At 58.0% G+C, this 20101-nt stretch overlaps 8 protein-coding genes across 8 annotated transcripts; 3 read left to right on the forward strand and 5 right to left on the reverse strand.

The window, feature by feature from the left end:
• Positions 1-40: 40 nt before the first annotated feature.
• On the reverse strand, positions 41-1948 carry SDRG_13367 (hypothetical protein; the record flags this gene model as incomplete). Its single annotated transcript, XM_008619450.1, has 5 exons — positions 41-945; positions 998-1406; positions 1464-1544; positions 1591-1638; positions 1686-1948. The coding sequence occupies 5 exons, from the start codon at positions 1946-1948 to the stop codon at positions 139-141; spliced, it is 1608 nt and encodes a 535-aa protein (XP_008617672.1). The 3' UTR covers positions 41-138.
• Positions 1949-4465: 2517 nt separating this feature from the next.
• SDRG_13368 (dolichol-phosphate mannosyltransferase) lies at positions 4466-5351 on the reverse strand. The gene has a single exon (XM_008619451.1). The coding sequence runs from the start codon at positions 5336-5338 to the stop codon at positions 4553-4555; it is 786 nt and encodes a 261-aa protein (XP_008617673.1). The 5' UTR covers positions 5339-5351; the 3' UTR covers positions 4466-4552.
• A 737-nt stretch (positions 5352-6088) lies between these two features.
• SDRG_13369 (hypothetical protein) lies at positions 6089-7100 on the forward strand. The gene is made up of 4 exons (XM_008619452.1): positions 6089-6536; positions 6583-6637; positions 6696-6753; positions 6803-7100. The coding sequence occupies exons 1-4, from the start codon at positions 6108-6110 to the stop codon at positions 7053-7055; spliced, it is 795 nt and encodes a 264-aa protein (XP_008617674.1). The 5' UTR covers positions 6089-6107; the 3' UTR covers positions 7056-7100.
• On the reverse strand, positions 7060-8654 carry SDRG_13370 (hypothetical protein). Its single transcript, XM_008619453.1, has 4 exons — positions 7806-8654; positions 7546-7755; positions 7428-7493; positions 7060-7376 (listed from the first exon to the last, which is right to left on the reverse strand). The coding sequence occupies exons 1-4, from the start codon at positions 8649-8651 to the stop codon at positions 7140-7142; spliced, it is 1359 nt and encodes a 452-aa protein (XP_008617675.1). The 5' UTR covers positions 8652-8654; the 3' UTR covers positions 7060-7139.
• Positions 8655-9015: 361 nt separating this feature from the next.
• Positions 9016-9473, reverse strand: SDRG_13371 (hypothetical protein; the record flags this gene model as incomplete). The annotated part of the gene is made up of 2 exons (XM_008619454.1): positions 9016-9376; positions 9427-9473. 2 exons carry the CDS (start codon positions 9471-9473, stop codon positions 9052-9054), a joined length of 372 nt encoding a protein of 123 aa, XP_008617676.1. The 3' UTR covers positions 9016-9051.
• A 1003-nt stretch (positions 9474-10476) lies between these two features.
• Positions 10477-14331, forward strand: SDRG_13372 (hypothetical protein). Its single transcript, XM_008619455.1, has 7 exons — positions 10477-10897; positions 10950-11461; positions 11515-11887; positions 11941-12714; positions 12762-13430; positions 13478-13624; positions 13681-14331. Exons 1-7 carry the CDS (start codon positions 10840-10842, stop codon positions 14295-14297), a joined length of 3150 nt encoding a protein of 1049 aa, XP_008617677.1. The 5' UTR covers positions 10477-10839; the 3' UTR covers positions 14298-14331.
• A 209-nt stretch (positions 14332-14540) lies between these two features.
• On the forward strand, positions 14541-15901 carry SDRG_13373 (hypothetical protein). The gene is made up of 6 exons (XM_008619456.1): positions 14541-14659; positions 14709-14771; positions 14820-15013; positions 15066-15125; positions 15175-15312; positions 15355-15901. The coding sequence occupies exons 1-5, from the start codon at positions 14600-14602 to the stop codon at positions 15305-15307; spliced, it is 510 nt and encodes a 169-aa protein (XP_008617678.1). The 5' UTR covers positions 14541-14599; the 3' UTR covers positions 15308-15312; positions 15355-15901.
• A 463-nt stretch (positions 15902-16364) lies between these two features.
• SDRG_13374 (TKL protein kinase) lies at positions 16365-20101 on the reverse strand. Its single transcript, XM_008619457.1, has 3 exons — positions 19944-20101; positions 17732-19894; positions 16365-17684 (listed from the first exon to the last, which is right to left on the reverse strand). The coding sequence occupies exons 1-3, from the start codon at positions 20018-20020 to the stop codon at positions 16460-16462; spliced, it is 3465 nt and encodes a 1154-aa protein (XP_008617679.1). The 5' UTR covers positions 20021-20101; the 3' UTR covers positions 16365-16459.

The raw sequence follows: 20101 nt of genomic DNA on the forward strand, positions 1-20101 counted from the left end.
CTACGCTCGCAATTATTGGACGCAACAAGGTAAGATACGATTAGATAATAGATAAGATTCGATTAGATAAAGATAAATTCGATAAACGATGCAATCATACGATGACACATCTTGATGGTCGTCGTCGTCTTGTCGACTTCACGCGTCGATGCTGTTGTTGGAGTCCTCGTCGCCAAGGTACCCCTTGTCGATCGAAACGTCGACATTGTTGCCGTCGTCGTCCATCGAGACATCGGCGATGTTGCCGGCGTCCATCGAGACATCGACATTGTTGCCGTCGTCCATCGAGACATCGGCGGCGTCGTCTTTGTCGTCGTTGTTGTCGTTGTTGTCGTTGTCGTCGTCGTCGTCGCTGGCAACGTCGATAACCATGTCGTCGTTGTTGCCAAAGAGGACCTCGCGGTTCTTGAGCTTGGCGTGAAGCATCTTGCGGTACGCTTCCATCGACGTGTCGAGGCACCACACGACGGGGCCTTCGACGAGAGCGTGGCGCTTCAAGCCGCCAAACACCTTCTTCGGGTCCACCTGGAGGACGTAGTCGCGGAAGGCGGCACTGCCCGACTCGGCGTCTTCCCGCGTGGGCCCCGACACGACGGACTTGAACTGATCAACGGCAAACTTGGTCGTCTCGAGCGCGGCCTCAACGACAGCAGCGGCGTCGGGCGACACGAACGAGGTCATGAGCAGCGCGTTGTTCGCTGCGCCGCCCCACTCGAGCCCGCGCTCGGCGAACGCGATCGCACCGCGAATGATGTCGCGCGTGAGCGACTCTGCTTCGATCTTGATCGGCTCGCCATCCAACGCCGGGCGATTCGTCAACTCGTCGATAAAATAGGCGTAGAAAGGGCCCTTGTAGCCTTCCGGCAGCGGCGCCGGCTTCTTGGAGCCCGGAGACAAAATCTTGTCCGTGAGGACGATCGCCCGGGGAACGATGGCGTCTTGCGCCTACGAATCCATGCGCCATGAGCATCATCAACCATAAAAGAGGTTCACGTACCGCTAGCACCGTCGTCGACGTAGCAAAATGCTGGCGCAGCTCTTGCTCCATGAGGCCTTCGATGCCCTGGCCATTCTTGAGCGTCAACTCTTTCAGGCCTTGGAGGCTGGCTTGGATCTCCTTGTGATGGCCATCCATGCGTGCGGCATACCGCGCAACCTTCTCGTCCGTGCCCTTCTGCGCCGCTTGCAAGCTCTGGAGCTGGGCGATGATTTGGGCGTTGATGCCGAATTCGGTCATGACGTCCCGAAATGCGTCCTTCATCGAAGCAGCCAGCTTGACGTCGCGTTCTTGCTGCTCCGTCGCGCTCGCGGCCGCTTGACGAGACGAACGCGACTTGATCTTGACCGGGGGCGAGCATCCCGTCTTCGTGGCATCGAGGCTGCGCTGCGCCGCAGCTGGCTTCTCCCTATGCGACCAATACATGCTTACATTTACGCACGAGTATTCCGACATGAAGACATACGAGGCGCCGCGTCGTGGCGTGGCGGCCTCCGGAGCGCGCGCTGCCGTCGCCTCGCCGCAGATCTTGGCTTGCGTCTCGGCCCTGTCACGCCAAATGAGTTTACCCGGTCAAGCGCCATGCAACGCACTGCGTTTGATTGTCGAGAGCTTTGATGGCTTTGCGAATGTCGACCACGCTACGAGAAGCATGAGCCTGTCGTGGCTCGAGAGTGTCGCTGCTTACTTTTGCTTGGCTCGTGCGTAGTCCACGCCGAAGATGCGAAACATCGCCGCTTCATCTTCGGCCGAGAGCTCGGCGCTTTGGAGCCCAGCCGCGACGGCCGGCGGCGGCGCACTTGTCGGCGCATTGGGATCTGTCGAGTACTTGCTCACCAAGTGTTGTAGCGGGACGATCTTGAAAACGCCCTGCAACTTGCGCAGCACACTGATCTCGGCGGGACCGAAGCGCGGCGGCGGCAGCGCCATCACTCGGGGCAAGTCGGCCATGATACTACTTCAGAAATGCCGAGCGAGCTCGGCGGTCGACGGGCGACCGTTGGCATTGTGCGCGGTCCGGTCATACAAACACCAAGTGCTCGGTCAAGCAAGGTACACAGAACTACGACTCCTTGCGTCGTTTCAGCGTCTCCGCCGATGGCGAACGAGCAACCCGGCTACCTCGACAGTGCTCTTGAAGCTACGGCGCCACTACATTTGTAGCAGTACAAAGCCCATACTAGTTTGCATAGCGCGACGCTTCCCTCATACTACTAGCGGCGCCGCCCGAGCCTTGTCGCCGCAGGAAGCAGCACGAGGGCAACCATGGGGCTGCAAGAACGACCGCAGGTGTTGCACTCGTCTTCTCCTCGCCAAAGCGCGAGACGATGTCATTGGCCGCCGTATGCAGACCACCGTCGTGGGGCGGTGGTGTAACCAGTACTACAGTGCGGGCAACATTTATAGCCCCACCGTGTACGGCATGTTACAGACATTATTATCCGATAAAATTTTGTGAACATGTTGTTCAATATTGTGTGATGTCGCATGTAAAATTTCGAAATCATTACTAATGGTCAAGTGGGTGATGTCCATGATATATCATTTTTGGCCGCGAAGATACATAGCCTCACTTTCTAGTAGTCGATCGCACGGCCCCGTTTCTTGAGAACCTCGACGCAGCGCTTGTTCATGGAGTCACTCAAGGCCTTGAGGTACTTGTTGGTCAGCTTGGACCATGCCTTTTCGATCGCAGTACGCAGGGAAGCGACAGACGGGTAGCATCGTCCGTTCGCGTAGATTTTGCGAACCAGGAAGCCCCAGACGTTCTCGATCGGGTTCAAATCGGGCGAGCGAGCAGGCCAAGTCATTACCTTGACCTTCTCCATGCGCAGGAAGGCCGTGGTGGCCTTCGAGGAGTGGATCGAGGCGTTGTCTTGTTGGAACGTCTGGTGGGAGCGGCAGTAAATTGGCAGCAAGTGCTGCCGCAGCGTCATGCAGTACTTGATCGAGTCCTGCTTGCCGTCTAGGAACGCTAGCACTTTCGTTCCGTCCGCCGCATACGCGCCCCAGACCATGACCGAGCCGCCACCGGACTGGCGCTTCTGAAAGTACTGAGGCTCCTTGCGGAGGTCACGCCAGTAGTACTGGATGCCGTCGGGACCGTCCAAATTGAACTTCTTCTCGTCGCTGAAGATGACCGAGGACCAGTCGAAGCTTGATTCGAGATGCTTTGCGGCAAACATCTCGCGTCGAATCATGTGGTCCTTGGTCATCCATGGCATCTTCTGGCGCATCTCCCAGCGCAAATGCTGGACACTGGAGAGTATCTGCTGGATGCGACGAACTCCCAGCGGCACTTGCTGGTCGAAACGTAGCTGTCGGGCAGTGAAAATGCCCTTGGAAGCCGCCGTGATGAGGCGCCGAAGGTCCCGCGGGCTAAGCTTTGGCTTGCGACCCGGCCGTTTCGCCGTGTTGTAGGCCTTCGGGTTCTTCACAAAGTTGTTGACAACCTTGGGTGAGCGCTTGAGCTTCTTGGCGATCGCTCTGTTGGACAAACCGCACTCTTTGAATGCCAAAATGCGCTCGCGTTCGCTGGGCGTCAAAACCGTCCCTCGTGGCATGGTTACGATTGCTAGAGGAGCGCGGAACGTAAGATATACATCAAAGAAGCATTCAGCGAGGCCATCGTAACCGAGATACTCGCAGCAACGCGTGTACGCGCCCACAGAAGTCCCCGCGGTGAAGTGAGGCTATATAGTTTCGTCGGCGTACCTGTCGATTTTTCACTTTGTTGACGACTTCAAAGTGACGGCAGCTCCGTTTTGCCTCGTTGACCCCACGATTGAATCACCCAATCACAGGCTTCGATTTGACACGTCGTGCGTTAAACGAATCTTATTGGTTCCTGAAATTTTGCCTGAGGCTATAGATGTTGCCCGCACTGTAGTATCAAGCCCGAGGTTGAGCTTGTCTCGGGCAACATTCCATCAACCGCCAGGGCGGGGGCCGACCCGTAGCTGTGCGTGGCTGGCGCTCGAACCCATGCTTGTCCTCTTCCGCAAGTCGTAGCAACTATACTAGTAGACTTCACGACTGTGATGCAGCTGCATGGACTGTGATGTAGCTGCGTATTCTCGCGTCGCCAGTGCATACCACCCATCGCCGTGTGAGAAGCCGGTTGGTCGCATGCACTACACTTTGTTAGTAGACGCTCTAGTCGAAGCTTGATCAACAATTTGGCCAGCGCATATCATCGCTTGTGCAGCGTTTGATGATCCCAGGCGTGATCCAAAGTAAGCACAGCCAAGGGCCATAGCTGCCCCACTACACTAGTATACTTAGACGACAGCCCAATACACTCTGGATACAGCTTTCTTGGTTGATCCCAAGGCTGCTTATCTATCCTATTGCAGAAAATTGTCCTCGCTTTGCACTCCTTTTTCGATCCTCGAGCTATCCCATTGCTATCCCATTGCTATCCTATTGCTATCCTGTTGCCGATTTGGTGCAATAGTGACAAAGAGATGGAAGTATATGTGCGATTTGTCGCATAAGAGGTTGTATAAGAGGACTATGGAGTAAACTATAAACGTACTCCTAGTAGAGCCGTGTTTAAACAAACACGAGGAGCACAAATGTGAGGAGGACGAGGAAGACGATCCACGGCAGCGACGGGTAGGCAAAGTCGTAGAGGTCGTAGAGGTGGCGCAGGTACTGGAAGATGACCTTGCCCGTGAGCTTGCTCTCGCCGTGCACGCGGACGCCAAAGTGGATTGGCACTTCGGCATGGCGCTTCACGCGGCACTTGACAAAGAGCTCGAGCGCAATCTTGAAGCCAATCGGGCTGATCTCGCCGGGGCGCGGGCGACCAAGCACGTCGGCCGGGAGGCCAAAAAAGCCCGTCATCGGGTCCGAGAGCGCGCTCAGCGGGCGCGCCAGCATGCGCGCGCCGCTCGAGGCAAGCTGGCGGTGCAGCGGCCAGTCCTTATCGACCGAGAAGCCGGCGCCGCCGTAGCGCGTGCCAATGACAAACTCGGCGTTGCCAATGGCCGGGTCAATGGCGTCGATGAGCGCCGGGACGTTCTCCGGCGGGTGCTGCAGATCCGCGTCCATGCACAAGAGGAGCTTGCCCTTCGCCTCCTTGAAGCCGCGCAGCACGGCGCTGCTAAGGCCACGCTCGTTCGTGCGCACGATGATGCGGACGTTGACGCCCTTGGCCGCGAGCTTGGTGATGACCTCTTCCGAGCCGTCGGCCGAGTTGTCGTCGACGACAATGATCTCGGTGGTCTTGGCGCGGGCCTCGCCGAGCGCTGCGAAGACGCGCGTCACGAGCTCCTCGAGGTTGGCGCACTCCTTGTACGCGGGGACGACCACGGTCGCTTCGATGCTGCTGGCCATCTTTTTGGTTTGTGGCTACGTGGACAGGTTGGTGGCACCGTATCCGGATGACATCGGGAATAGTGTACGATTGCGTCATCATCGCTCGTGGCGCGCCATGACGAGCCCACAGCCCACAAGCTCGACGACGAGACACTACGTGGACATGGCTTGACACGCCGGTGAGCTATGGTATGGAGCCAACTGCGCGGGCGCTGCGGCTGCACGATGCTACCAGTGCATCATGGCGCTGCAGAGACACGAGCAGAGAGGTGGATGCATGATGGAGTGCCCTTACCAACACCTGACGTCACGGTTCTTGGTGCAGAAGTTACTGTAGCGCTACATGGCTCAGTGCCAAGGTTCATTGACTGCTGCTCTAGGTTGTTTTAGGAGTTCGAGCGCTAAGCTCGTGCCGATACGACGATATTTATGCTAGCTGTGCTTGCACAGACAAATTAGTGCACGTTGGCGATAGCACGCGTTCCTGACGCTAGCTCCGCAGTTCCAATGTAGCTCAATGCACAACATGTCATTCAAAGTGATGGAATGCGTATGCCGCTGATAAACTAGCGCGTCGCTCAGCTTCCTCGCTCGAGCGGGCGTCAGCAGTTGGTGTCGTAGTGAGCGAATCCTGCACACTATTTGCGGTCGAACGCTCGCCATATATTATTTAATACTCAAGGGTATACAAACACCAAGTAAATTGCTCGAACCCATTTGAATGCGATCCCGCGTATCCGGACGAAACCGTTCCATTTCCATCAATTCCTTCTTGCCCCGACGTGGCATGGCCAGCCTGCTCCGCCGCTGGATTCGCGATGCGCTCTGCGCCCACGGCTACGCCTGCGCCGAGCCGCTGATCGAGGACACGGCCCACGGCATGTTCCCTCTCGAGGCCTTTGCCCACGTCGACGACGACAGCGCGTCGCCGCTCGTCTTGCGCGGCCTCTTGCTCGGCGAACGGTATCTTCTTCACGTGCTCTGCGGTGGCGAGACGTGGCGCGTCGACTTTGCGCTGGCGTCGTACATCCCGACACGCTCTGCGTTGTACGCGCAGTACGCCGAGTACGTGCGCTGGCGCGTCGAAAAATCCATCTTGCAGCGCCATGCATCGACCGCCCAAGCGCTGCTGGGCAGCTTGCCCGAGCACCTCATCGATGGCATCGTCGGCTTCTTGGCTGCGCCCGACGCGGCCCGCGCCGCTGCCACGTGTCGCGTACGCCCGTGCACCATGCGTGCATTTCATACTATTTCGTGTCTAGGTCATGCACAAAAGCACGGCCAAGCCGGGTGTTTGGGCGGCGCTTCTCCTACATGGTAGACATTATCTTCCACAATATTCGCAGGATTGTTCTCATGGACGACGCTGACCTAGATTTTCAGGTTTGGCATGAAGGCGACGATGCCAAGGCCGTCTACATTCGACGCTCGAGGTAGATGCATATGGCATCGATCTTTCTCATCCTAATACCCATCGGGTAGAGTGCTCGCCCGCATGCGCTCGATGCATCTCACCGACTTTTTTGGTCGACCGAATGACATTTGGCAGAGCGACGACGCCCGGCCATCGCTGCGGGTGCCTCGGTTCCCATACTACCTCCCGCCGCCCTGCCCCGAAGCACCTGCGCCACTGCGCCATCCCTTTCATTTCATCGACGACGATGACGACGAAGATCGCCATTTGCTGGGACTGCCGCGGCCGTGGGCACCACGTCGGTCGTGGCACGGGGTATAAGTCAGCACGAAAAATGTCATATATACCACATTGTTTGCATACTGAGTCGTATGTGATTGCATATTTTTGAGATGTCTTGGCGTCTTACAAGGCGACGTCGGTCGTCGACGGCGGTGCTTGGAACGCGACGGGCGGCGGTGGCGGCGGCATGGATGCACCGGACGACGGCTTGCCGGGCGACTCGATCTGGATCATCTGCAGCTTGGGAATCACCGCGCTCCACTCGTCTTCGACCTTGCGGTTGTAGGCGATCTGCAGCTGGATGTAGTCGAGCACGATGCGCTTGAAATCACTGAGCTTTTCTTGCTTGAAGCGCTCGACCTAGCACCAAACGGTATAGTTGGCAATTGTAAATGTAGAGACAAGAGGTACCTCGCGCAGAACACGCTCGGTGACAACGTCGTGTTCGAGCTTGGCCGCGTCCACGCGCTGCTTGGCCTAGCACCATGTCGATGGAAATGCAAGTATCAAGAATGTATCAAGTTGATACCTCGGTCACGTCGTTGGCTGCTACGTCGACCTTGTCGCCGCCTTTTGCTTGGGCCTTCTGGAGCGCTGTTTGCTTGGCCTCGAGGTCCAACACCGCGCCGTGGTACTGGCTGCGAACCTCGTTGCGCTTGATAAGCGCGGCCTTGACGGCTTGCACGAGTCGAATGTAGTCGAGGATCGGCTCTTCAAAGAGCAGCACCTCCTTCTCCGCCTAGCACACCAGCTTGAACATGCGAAGATATGACACGAAGATGCGCGTACGTGTTCGGCGGCCAGCACCGAGAGCTTGTCCGAGCACGTGCCAACGTGGCAGAGCGCCGTCTGGAGCGACTCATTCTCTTCGGCTTGGCCCAGAAGCGTTAGCGCTACGCCAAACTCAAAGAGGCCGTCGGCGATCTCGCGGGCGCGCTTCGTAAGGCCGTGCGCGTGCTTGGCGAGGCTCTGGATGATGGGCTCGAGCGCGTCCATGTAGGCGACCATGTCCTCCACTTGGATGTCCGTGGTCGTCTTGAGCTTCTCGACCGCAATGCTCTGTGCACCCAGCGTGCTCGAGATGGTCGCGACGATCGTGTCGTCAAACCACTGGAAGAGCCCGCCGCCGCCCGACGACTTGCCCTTGCTCTTGGCGAGGACGTCGTGCTTGAACGCTGCGAGGCTCTCGTCGGACGCCTCAAGAAAGACCGTGAGGTACTCCGAGTGCTGGATCTCGGGGTGCACGGCGCAGCGCCGCAAGAAGAGGTGCAGCGCCCGGCGACGGGCTTCGATAAACTCGGGCGAGAAGCGGCCGACGAGCAGCTTCTCGGGCAGCGGTGGCACGATCACGCCGGGAAAGAGGCTGCAGAGCGACGCATGCAGCCACACAAAGTCCGAGAAGCGCCGGACGACGCTAAATTGGCCCTTCTGGAACTGCCGCCGGTCGGTCGTCGTCGAGATCTTGTACGAGATGTACGCCTGCATACCTTCGCCCACCTTGACGGGCTCGCCGACCTCGATCGCAATGGACTCGGCCTCGCTACTGCGCCCATGTTGCGAGCGGACGCTCGTCGAGGGGCCATGGCTCGGCGCGTGCTCGGCCGAGAAGTCGACGTTGACCCACTTGCTCGACATGGCCTGGGAATGAGAATGGGTCCTGGCATCCGGATACGGGAAAAAGAAAAAAGATTTTGGCCAATCGGAGACCGGACAAGACACCAGATTAGATTCGAGTTGCTGGCAGCGTCCGAGCGCAGCACGAGCCAAAGGCTGCTAGTGCGTGCCTATAGCAACGCTGCTTTGGCGGCCGGCGCGAGTGCTGGGCGTCGGTACGCGGCAGTGGCGCTGTGGGCCACTAGGCCATGGCCACCGTGCGTGCGGTCACGTCACCGAGCGTGGCCAAGCGGTAGTGTCGGCGACCTTTCCTGTGGCCACGAGCATAGCTGCGCTCCGACCGTACAGCCCACGCAGTACAATCAAGCCGTAGAGGACACATATTGCTTCACCTTATACATATACACCGCCATGGAGCTATCTAGACATTGACGATACCACAGCATGCATGGTCTGGCAGCGCATATCGGAGCTGAAGCACTTGCATGAGAAGCGCATTGGTCTCGGCATTCAGCGCCGTGATGCACGTAATGGCAAAGTCTAGCACCGTGTGGACACACGGGTTGTCGGGCAGAGCGATCGTAAAGGGCGTCCATAGCATGACGGGCGCTTGCGTCCGAAGTGCTTCGAGCGCGACGAGCACGGCGGCAGTGTTCACCGGAAGGAGCGCAATGCAGTAGATAGCAACGTCCAAGACTGCGTCGTGTGGCGCGGGCCCGTCGTCGTTGAAGTCGTCAAACCAAATCCTAGCATCACATGTGAGCGCTCGTGCATATCGGCACATAAAGACAGCTACACGATGAGCTCGTCGATCGCGATTTCTAGCGTGGCAATGGCCTGCATGGTAGAGCTTGAGCTAGAAAGCAAAATGCGTTGTGGTCATGAAAGCTCTAGGAATGAAGCATATATGTGGTGCGGAGGCTACTTGCTCGACCCTCGTGGCGCGCCTTGCTGCAAGCATAATCCCAGGCCACCAACCTACGTGCTCTGATCTCATGCGATCGCACTGATTGGCTCGACCGCGGGCCGGACGATACTCGCGCCACAGTGGTCGGGCAACGTTTCATCAGGCGCCAGGACCACTCTCATATACAGGCGCTTCATCGGCGGCTGGTTCGTGCGGCTCACATACAGGCGCTACCACTCTGCCGGACGTCTCTTGCGGGCTGGCTTGTATGCCCCAGGAGCGCGCACATGATGGACCAAGTTCTTGGGGTCGTCCTTAGATGACCGAAGGCACAGAGTACTATTAGCTATCAAGTTGAAGACGTGTCGAAAGCCTGCAACGACGAGCAAAGGCAACGTCCCTCGTGCCAGATTCAACGACGCAAAGATTACAGTGTACAAACTGCACGGAGCAGTTGCAGGCAACACATGGGAAGTCGTCGTTCGGCAACCCTATGCAAGCGGATGTGGTTGTTGCCATGCTCCGTCATTTACAGCTGCTGTGTACGACGCAGCTTGCAGAGATTGCTGTAATATATCAATCTCTGCCACCCGAACCAGGCGTGCTCTCTATCACCCAGTCAGTAAACAGTCTTCCGCTCGCATTCATCTGGGACGCCCGTGATAGCCATCGTAGCTTGTGCGGGATGCAATAACTAGTACTCTCATGAAGGACATTGGTTTGGTACTTGAACGGCAATCGAATTACTCCCAACGACACATGCCACTCTTGCCCGCAAGAGGAAGATGGCACTGGAGCTCACAGCTGCGCTGGGACTCGTGCGCCAACTTGTTTTCCGGGCCTGTATCCTCCCACGTGCTAAAAGCGTGCGATATGATTGGCCGACAGAAAAAAGTTATCAAGTGCCACGGTTGGAACTGGTAGGAAATACAATTTTGTGCCGATACTCCGAAGTACTTCGTCGCCCACAGACGTGACATAGCTGCTGGACGCGGCCACCTTCCCTTCCTCGCGTTCACATTGGGCAGCTTTAATCGAGCGTTCGCTGCACGGGCCAATGACATTGTTGCTTGGCCTTGAAATCTGAGCGCCCGATGCAGCGGCAAGGCAAGAATGCACTCGAGAGCAATACCAGTATTGAGCATTATTGTTCAGCGTACAGCCCGAGGTATTGCGTCCAGTGGATTTGCCGCTGCGCCTTTTTGACACGGAGTCCCAAATCGCATCGCCATTTTGACTCGCTGCCGCTTTGAGCACTCTCCAAACGGTTGTGTAACTGCGAGACCTTTGGCAGCCGCGATCATGGCGCAGCGACTGCGGCACCTAGTACTCGCCCTTGGCTTCTTCCTCCAGTATTCTGGTATATATACTTCAGAATTCACATTACTAGTTCGCTCACAACTGACTACTAGTCGTAAGCGTCACTGGACAGCCCCAGTACCGCGTGGAAAGCGCGGCCATGCTGCCATCGAGCAGCCTCGTGACCTTTCCGTACCTTCCAGCCGCGCTGCTTCAGGGCGAGACGCTCTCGAATCTCTCGCTACTCGCACACGCTCCGGTGCAGATGGCACTCAACGTCAGCACCAACGTCGACGGCAACGCCACGTTTCGCATGACACCGAGCATCGTCAACTGTTCGACTGTTGCCACTCAGACCTTTGCCCTGCGCGTCGACGCCGTTAGCAATACTACTGGCAACTACACGCTGACGTTCTATGACGTGGCGACGACATCGGTGCTCTACACCACTGTGGTGCTGGTGGTGCCGCCGCCGTTCGTCGCGTCCGTGACGGCACCGACGTGGACGGGCAATGCGATTTGGAACGACTCGTTTGACGCGCAGCCGTGGGGCGCAGTACCCAACACCGCGACGTCGATTTGGGCCAATATCTCGCAAGGTTTTGTGAGCGACACATGCACACCGGTACGACAAGACGACGCATTTGATTTAAGACAACTTGTCTTCATTTTTGCTAGGGCGGGAAAGCACTGTATTTTACGCATCTCTTTGCACGGTATGCTGCCACGTCACCGATCGACGTGCTCGGGTTTGACTTGCAGCTCGCGTTTACGTACGTCTACGGATTTTTGCCCAATCAGACGTACGACAGTGTTGGCAACAACACCTTGTCCTGTGTGCAAACAAGTCCCAACTCGCCTTTCAACGTCGAGTACTTTGCGGCCAACGACACGTCGTGGCATGTGGTTACCGTCGTTCCAGTGCCCCCGACGCCGACGTCGGCGCGGCAGAATCTGCTCTTGTCGCTGCCGCCGACCGCGAGCTCAAACGCATCGTCGTTTCGTTGGATCCAAGCCAATCAAACAAGCGGCCGAGTCGGCTCGATCCGCGGTGCGTGGGCATTTACAGTCCTGTACCGTCGTCTTAGTATCGCTGGGCTGTAGGCACGCGGTACCAGTGGCAGTATCGCAATCTTTTCGATCAGTGGGCGATCGACGATGTGATTTTACGCGGGCGCGTGCGGGCTCCGGTGGCGACAACGCCGGCCCAAGTTGGCGTCGATGCGATATCGGTGCAGCTGCAAGCCAACGCGACGGACAATGTCATTCTTACGACTATCGGTGACGGCTCGCACGCGTTTCCGGTCTGCAACTTTTTGTCGTTGCCGTCGTCGACAACGACCGTCGTTCTGACAACGACCAGTGTCATTCACGCCGTGGCGTGTGTCCGCCCCAACCAGCAGAGCTACGGGTACCGGTCCCCACGGTACGTCGTGCAGGCGCTGCCGCCGACACTTGTGAGTACAAAAGCCACCGATGCGACGGGTTACTACACGGTGCAAGTGACGATGCCCCGACCGAATATGACGCTGCGCTTTACGTTTGGCAATGGATCCGACGTGCCCAGTTGCACCTTCGGGAACGCGATCGAGTTAAAAGACAATGCGACGACGACGTCGATGCTTCTCAAGAGCAACGGTGTCCTGCAAGCGGTCGCATGCATGCGCGGGCTCCTCGGTAGCACAGTTGTCCGACCACCGGCGTTTGTCGTGCAACCGCCGCCACCGACAGTTGCGTGGGTCAACGCTACAAGTATTTCAGCGTCGGCGCTCTTCCCCGTCACGATCCAAACGACAAGCATCGATGCGAGCCTCGTCGTCGTCGTCGCCGACGCCACCGACACGACGGCGCTTCCGTCGTGTCCGTTGATCGTTGCGAGTACGCTAACGTTGTTTGCGGCAGGTGCCGCATCTTATGGGCTGTAGATGCAATCAATGCAACGTCTGTGACGCTGCAGCCCGGCCAGCTCGTGCGCGCCGTGAGCTGCTGCGTTACCACCGTGTGCAATGACAGCGCAATGTCCGTACTTGGTCCCGTTGTCGCGAGTGCCGCGCCGCCGACGTTATCGTCGGAGTGCTCGACGACCGCCATGGTCACGAGCGTCGTGACGGTGACGCCCGGGACGATGACGGGCGTCGTCAAATACGCCGTCAACTCGAATGCCGTCGACTGCACCAGTCTTGGGACCTTGTACAGCGGCCCGTTTCCAGTCGCCAAGCCTTCAGGGGGCGCGGCCGTGGTTGTGACGGCCATCACGTGTGTGCGCGGGCTCCTGTCCAGCACGGCACTGGTCGTCACTGTGCCCGTTGCCGACTGCTGTGCCAATGCGATTTGGTTTCCGTCGGCGGACCCGACGCTCGACTGCAGTCGCATGGCGCTCTTTCGAGATGATTTCGCGAATTGCGATCTCTCGCAGTGGACACCCGCGACAACACAGTTTGGCGGCGCCACGATCAACGGCGGTGTCCACGCCAACAACGTGCAGTGCGCGTTTGACGCAGCGCTGAACCGGTCGGTGCTCGTGCTCTTGGCCCACGGCGATGCGTACACAGGGGCAAGTCCCATCGGTGTCACCGTTGCCGCCAACGGATCTGGTACACTCTACTCAGACGATGGGTCTGATCTACTATGTATGTACTAGTTGTACCACGACTGGCAACGGCGCTATTCAGCGGCTGGGCCTTGCCGGGTTCCCCGCCATTTTTTCCCTGCAACCCCCGGGTTGAACTGTGTGCGACAAAGCGGGTGGGAGCGAGTGTCTCGACAACGGCGCGATGGAACGCTGGCAGTACGCTTGATAATTCTTTGTATCAAGTTGATACAACCCTGATCGGTGATGTGTAGTTGCGAGCTTCCTGATGCAACCGTGCACGGCGTTTGGCACGAGCTCGGACGCGTGGTTGCGCAACCTTACCGACGTCGTTGTCGACGTCAACGCGTCATACGTAGCGTACGCGGACCTCTGGCGCGCGAGCTTGGGCCAAGAACGTGCGCCGCCAGCGTTCCCGGATGTCGTTTTTTCCTACCTCCGAGCCGACACCGCGTACCATCACGTGTTCATTCAGTGGAACGCGAGTGAGGGGCGCGCGAACTTGTACCGCGACGGCCAACTCGTCGGCAAAACTCGCCGTCTTCCCATGACGACGGATCCGTCGGCGCTGACACTGAACCTCTGGTTCCCGAACGCGTGGGCAGGGCTGCCGCAGTTTGAATCGTGCGTCACCAATGTCGCAGATGTCCAAGTCGTGCAGCTCCAGGCGGCAGCCAACCGATGGTGCGACTTTGAACAAGCGTCGGTGGCTTGCACTTCGGATGCCGAGTGCATTGGGTGGACGTCAACCCACTGTCTCATGCCACTCGCGGTCGCCGTGTGCTATGACGGGCAGTGCCGCTTTCAGATGGACGCGACGTTTGGGGCGGCGGCCATCAAGGCAGGCAATCTCTTCTTAACGACCGTGTAAAGCTAAGGGCACCATACTTTCCTTGTATCAGAGAAACTTGTTGCTGCCGTGAACGGCTATGGCGGTGAGCTCCTTGAGATCTTTGAGGCTCCTGAGGCGCTTCTCAAAAGACGGGACGAGGGCGAGATCGTCATCCAGCACACGTGGTAGCGGACACGACCGCTTTTTCGTCGAATGATTGCTAAGTATCATTCCATTCATCTGTTGAAAATAATCAATTAATCAAACGGAGACTACCACGCGTTTAGAAACTAACTTCGCATACGCAGCGCTAGTTTGCTCAGTTTCCAATTTGAGTTGCAATGCCCAGCCCGTCTTCGCCTCGTAGAAAGAACACGCGCGCTGCATGGACCAAAGCACAGGTACGTTCGGCGGTCATCCGATACCTATCGTATCACGCGTCACTCGTAGATTGAAGCACTTGAAGTGGCCGTTACCAAGTACTCTGACAGCACTGGCCGCGGCAAGTGGAAGGTACAGCTCCCAATGTTGCAAGAGCGAGTCGTAACATCAATGTGGTAGGCGATTGCGGCCCAGGTACCCGGCCGGAACGACGCGCAGTGCCGACAGCGCTGGGAAGACTCCGCCAAACCTGGGCGTAAAGAAGGCCGATGGAGCAACACCGAGGACGCAGCACTCGTGGAAGCCGTCGAAAAAACCAAACACGTCACATGGCGCCGCTGGGCGATAGTGGCCGAAGCCATTCCGCTTCGCTCGTACGTTCGGACGGAAATTTCTCGAATCTTTGCTCATCTCGACGTTGCCTAGTGCCAAGCAGTGCGAATACCGGTACAAGCACCACCTTGCGGCCAAGGTTGCACCTCTCTCGTACGTTCTTTCATCCTCAAAGTTATGTGTACTAAAGTAGGGCTATTAGGGCGCTAACTCGTCTCAACACCATGGCAAACCAAGATCAACGTACGACACCACAGCTCCCAAGGTATACCTCACTCGATATCGATATTGTGATGGAAGACATGACATTAGCGATGACACATCTTCCATCATAACACAAGTCATAATGACTGCTCACTCATGGCGCCACTCGATACTGTAGTGTACAGCACCTTTCGCCGCAAGCTATCCGTGGACGACCCCTCTTGCCCGCCATGCAGTACCCAAGCAGTGGGATGCAAATGATGCCGTCCGTCGAGAGCAGCGACGCAAGAACCAAGCTGACGACTGAGATCCGAACGTTGCAGTTGCTCTTGACAAAGTCGACGGTCGCCACGTGCGCGCACCAGGTGCTCGACCTTGCGATTCAATGTGTTGCGGCGCTTCCGGCCGAGAACAATGCTGTTATGATGGGACTGCACGACCTGCGTGGCGCTCTTCTGCATCAACCCACAGCGTGCAGTACAACATCTTTGTTGCACATGACTCCACAGCTCGACCCACGGAGTTACTGCAACGACCACAACAACTACGACCGTCAAGCGAGAAATGCGATGGCCAACAGCTCCACGGATCCAGCACGACGACACATGCTCTAATGGCAGCAGCTGCAAACCACTTACGTGACCGCAGAGCGGTATCGAAGACGACTCGATCGAGTACAGACGATAGAACTAGTCTAGACATTTGCGCTTCCATTTTATCCAATGAGAGGTGACTATCAAATTTCCATTTTTCGCGGCTCATTGCCGCCGCTTTATCAACGAGTTTATGCAGCTCCTAGCCAACACGATAGGATCAGGAGCTCGTCCTTGATCTATATATCGAGGTGGTGGTCGCACGACTACTAAGGTAGCACAACGTCACCCCCATTTTGCATTGTGCAACGCAGACCACCAAAATGAGAGATTTGATGAAGCGAAATGACTCGACACACTGCGCCCACCCGAAGATGCAGCGGCCAAAGCGGCAACCAACCTGTGCCGCCACGCACGCCAAGGAAGACGACCCCACCAATGCCGCGCACCAGGAAGGACAAAGCGGCCAAGTCCAAGCGGCCAAGGTAAGAATGGGAAAATGGCTCGCGCAGCCGCGCTCAAGGGCACAGATGCTGGAAGAGCTCGTCGGCCACGTCCACACGGATGTCGGTATTGACTCAGTCTCTAGTGTAAACACAAGTGGAGTTCAATGCCTCCGTACCAGCCCCTTCGCAGGAACCTAGACCTTTATAGATTGCTAGTTAAGAGCGTCTAGCCAAGTAGAGGAAATCAAACGTCGACGGCGTACATGCCGCGGATGACCCGGGCTGTGGCCGCGCGCACCGGATCGCGTTCGTTCTTGATCGAGTCGTCGATATACTCCAAGCGGTCAAAGTACTGGTCGCGCCACCGGAGTCGGCCCTCGCCCGCGAACGTCACCTTGAGGACGAGCTCGCCGCAGTGGTTACCGTCCTTGAACAGCGGCGCTTCGAGCTCGACCACCCAGTCGCTGTCGGTTGGATCGCCTTGACGTGGCAGCATCGTCTGGAGAGGCACGGAGCAAATACCGATTTGGACGAGCTCGTCGTCCAGCTTTTGGTAGACGCGCGCCTCGAGCGTCATGAACACCAACTCTTGCGGCCGGAAGTCCATGCGATGGTTCCACGTCGGGCTGCTGCCGCGCTCCGCGGCGAATCCAGTGTGCGACTGATCTCCACCGAGGCTCACATTGCACTGCACCTCCATGGGGCGGGGATCTGTCCCGTGGAGGCCCTTGGCTTGTTGCACTTCAACTTGGACGTGCATGGGCTCTGTCACCGGCGGTTGCAGTGGGAAGAGGTACTTTTCGACCTCGCGGCGCAGCGAGTTGAGAACCGTGAGGATCGTCGGGCGCGACGAAGGCTCGAGCACAAGGCACTTCTCAACGATCGCCGCATAGTACGCCGGCGTCGAGGGGTCGAGGTTGTGCTGCAAGATCGGATCGTCGAGCGTGACGTTGGCGAGGCGCTGCTCGAGAGCGTGCTCGGAGATGACCTTGTCGCCAACGCGAAAAGACGAGTACGGAAGCGCGTGCGTCGCGAGCTCCTCGAGGACCTTCCCGAACGAGAAGATGGCGGCCTTCTCCGAGTAGCGGGCACGCCCCGCGTTCATTGTCTCTGGTGCGGCCCAGCGCACGTCGCCAACGTTGCCCGTCATGGTCCCGAGCGACGGTTGGCGCAACTGGCTAAAGCCCGTGAGCACGACACGGTGCTCATCGTCCACGAGCACATGGAACGAGTTGATGTCGCGGTGCGTATGATCGATCGCATGGAGCTCGTAGAGGCCGCGGGCGATGGTAAAGGCCATAACGAGGCGTGTGGTCCACGGCAGGGCAGCCGCAGCGGGCGTCTTCTCGAGAAGGTTCCGGAGGCTGCCACCCGGCATGTACGGCATGTAGATCGTGGGGTTTTCACTCATGTCGTTGAGCCCCGACGCGCCGAGGATCTGGATCAGCGAGCCGTGCCCGCCGTTCAACCTAGACGATAATATCTTAGATGCTATAGGAGGTTGAGACAAACACACCGGCGCAAATTGGCAAACGAGCGCTTGACCTTGTCCAGCGTCGTTACAAGCGCCCCATTCCAGCGAAGTGCCTCGACGGCGGACGGGTCGAGACTCTTGCGCACCAACGTGACGACCTCGTTGTTGACCCGGTTCTTGAGGCTGACCTTGTGCAAGATGAAGAGGTCGCCGCGCCAGAGCGGCTGTTCATCAACGAAGTCGACTTCTTTGGCATCAATGTACGGCGTCGACTGGAGTGTGAGCACGTCCGCCCGCTCTTGCTGGAGCTTCTTCTTCTCTTCTCCCAGCGCGTTGAAATGCTTTTGGTATTTGGCTTCGAGTTGCTGGTGCGCAGCTTCGAAGTCCCGGTCGGCCATTAGATCGCCGCGAACGTCCGTCCATCGTCTCAACAGAGCGAGCTCCACCTCGAACGTCTCGACTTGCGACGCAAGCGCTGCGTAGTCTTCGAGGAGCTTCTTGTTGGCGGCTGTGCCTTCGTAGGACGCGTGGACCAGCTCGAGTCGCTCTTCTACCGGCGGCATCTCTTCACCACAGTGCGCGCAGAGCGAGGCCGTGGGCACATTCTCTTCGTTGCACCACTCGCACGTGACGGCAAGCTTCATCTCCATCATCTTTGGTGGCAAATGACCAAGTGACGGATGAACGGCGCGCGATGGCAGCTTGTCAGCGGTCAGCGCTCGTTGAGGCTGGATCGCCGCCACCGACGCCTCCTCCGTGGACGCGTCTCCACCGGGTGTCGCATGCGGCGTCACACGCGTCACCGGCGGCGCCATGTCGTCCTGCACCGACGGCCCATTCGGCGTCTTTTCGACTTGACGCTCGAGCGGCAGAGAGGCGACAGCGTCGGTCACGTTGCTTCTTGTCGTCACGCGTGTCGTGTCCATGCGTGGCATGGCCTTGTCGATGTCCACGGATGACGAGAGTGCTTGCGCCGCCAAGTCGCGCTTCTTGCAGAGATCGAGCGTCGACGGCCCAGCTTCAGCATTGCGCAAGTACTCGGTCGCCCGTCGCTCAAAGTGCTCGAGGTACTCGCGGAGGCAACCGCCAAACTGCACAGCAATGTCCAAGAAGCCGACGATGTCACCGTCCTTGAAGATCGGATACGTCGTTGGCCCCACCGTCGTCAAAGCCGACGCGTTCATCGCCAGCTTGAGGAATTCCATGAGCGGGATCGAGATTTTCCCGATGGTGCTCGTCGTCGTCGCTGTCGACTTGAGAGTGACCTCGACGGTATGCGCAAGCGGCTCAATGTCGCGCAGCGTCGCATATTGGTTGACGGCATGCGTGACGCTGCCGGTGACACGCTCGAGCTGGATCGGGTCGCGGTCGCAGTCATCGATCTTGAGCTCGCACCACATGTCGTAACTGGACGCAGAAACCTTTGAGGTCGGCACCACGGTCGTCGTGACGAGCGTGATTGTGACGTCGACCTTGATATCGTTGGGCGTCGTACAGCCAAGACCGCCGTTGTACGCTTGGCGGATCATCTCAAGCCGGCGGACGACTTCATGCGCCGTGGGCCGGCGCTCCGGGTCGTACCGGATGCAAGCAAATGCGAGCGCCTCGTACTCTTTCGACGGACACTTGTTCGGGTCGTCGAACGGCTGCGTCAGCATCGGGATCGCGGTCTCGCGCTTCGAGAGCCGGACAGCAACAAGGTTGTCATCGATGGGAACCGCCCGCCCACGAGAGGTCACATGCGTGAACGGGAGCTCACAGGTGACGAGCGAGATCAAAACCAGGCCAAGTCCGAAAATATCGATCTTGTCCGTGTACGTCGTGGCATCATTGTCGTCGGTCTCTGCCAAAGTCTCAGGGGCACCCCAGCGAGCTTCTGTGATACCATTCGTGAGATAAGACTTGTCCAGCTGGACTTGGCGCATCTTGAGGCCAGCGAAGACCTTGACGTCGCCAGTCGCATCGACAAAAACGCTGGACCACGAGACGTCGCGGTGCATACACCCGAGGTCGTGGAGGTGCACCATGGCCTTGGCGACTTGCGACGCGATCCAGAGCTTCTCGGACCACGTCGCGTCTTGCTTGACCATGAGGTACTCGCTGAGGGGCAAGCCCGTGCCGTGCTCGACGTACGCGATCGGGTCGTTCGAGTCGAGGTTGCAACCGCCAATGAGGCGGAGGAGCGTGCCGTTGCCGCCATCGAGCCTGGAAGACAGTGAGCATAAACTTGTGGAACTAGGGCGAAAAAACGTACGCTTGCATAAGGGCTAGGGTCTTCTTGAAGCGCAGAAGAACGTCCTTGTCGCCTCCGAATTGGTCCTGGAGCTGCATGCGCAGCACGAGCGTCCCGTCTGGGAGCCGGCCGGGCGTGAGTTTGGCAAATGGATAGTCGCGCTTGTCAAAGCCAAGGGG

The sequence above is a fragment of the Saprolegnia diclina genome (assembly GCF_000281045.1).
Source record: "Saprolegnia diclina VS20 unplaced genomic scaffold supercont1.59, whole genome shotgun sequence".
In the NCBI taxonomy this organism is placed as follows: Eukaryota; Oomycota; class Saprolegniomycetes; order Saprolegniales; family Saprolegniaceae; genus Saprolegnia; species Saprolegnia diclina.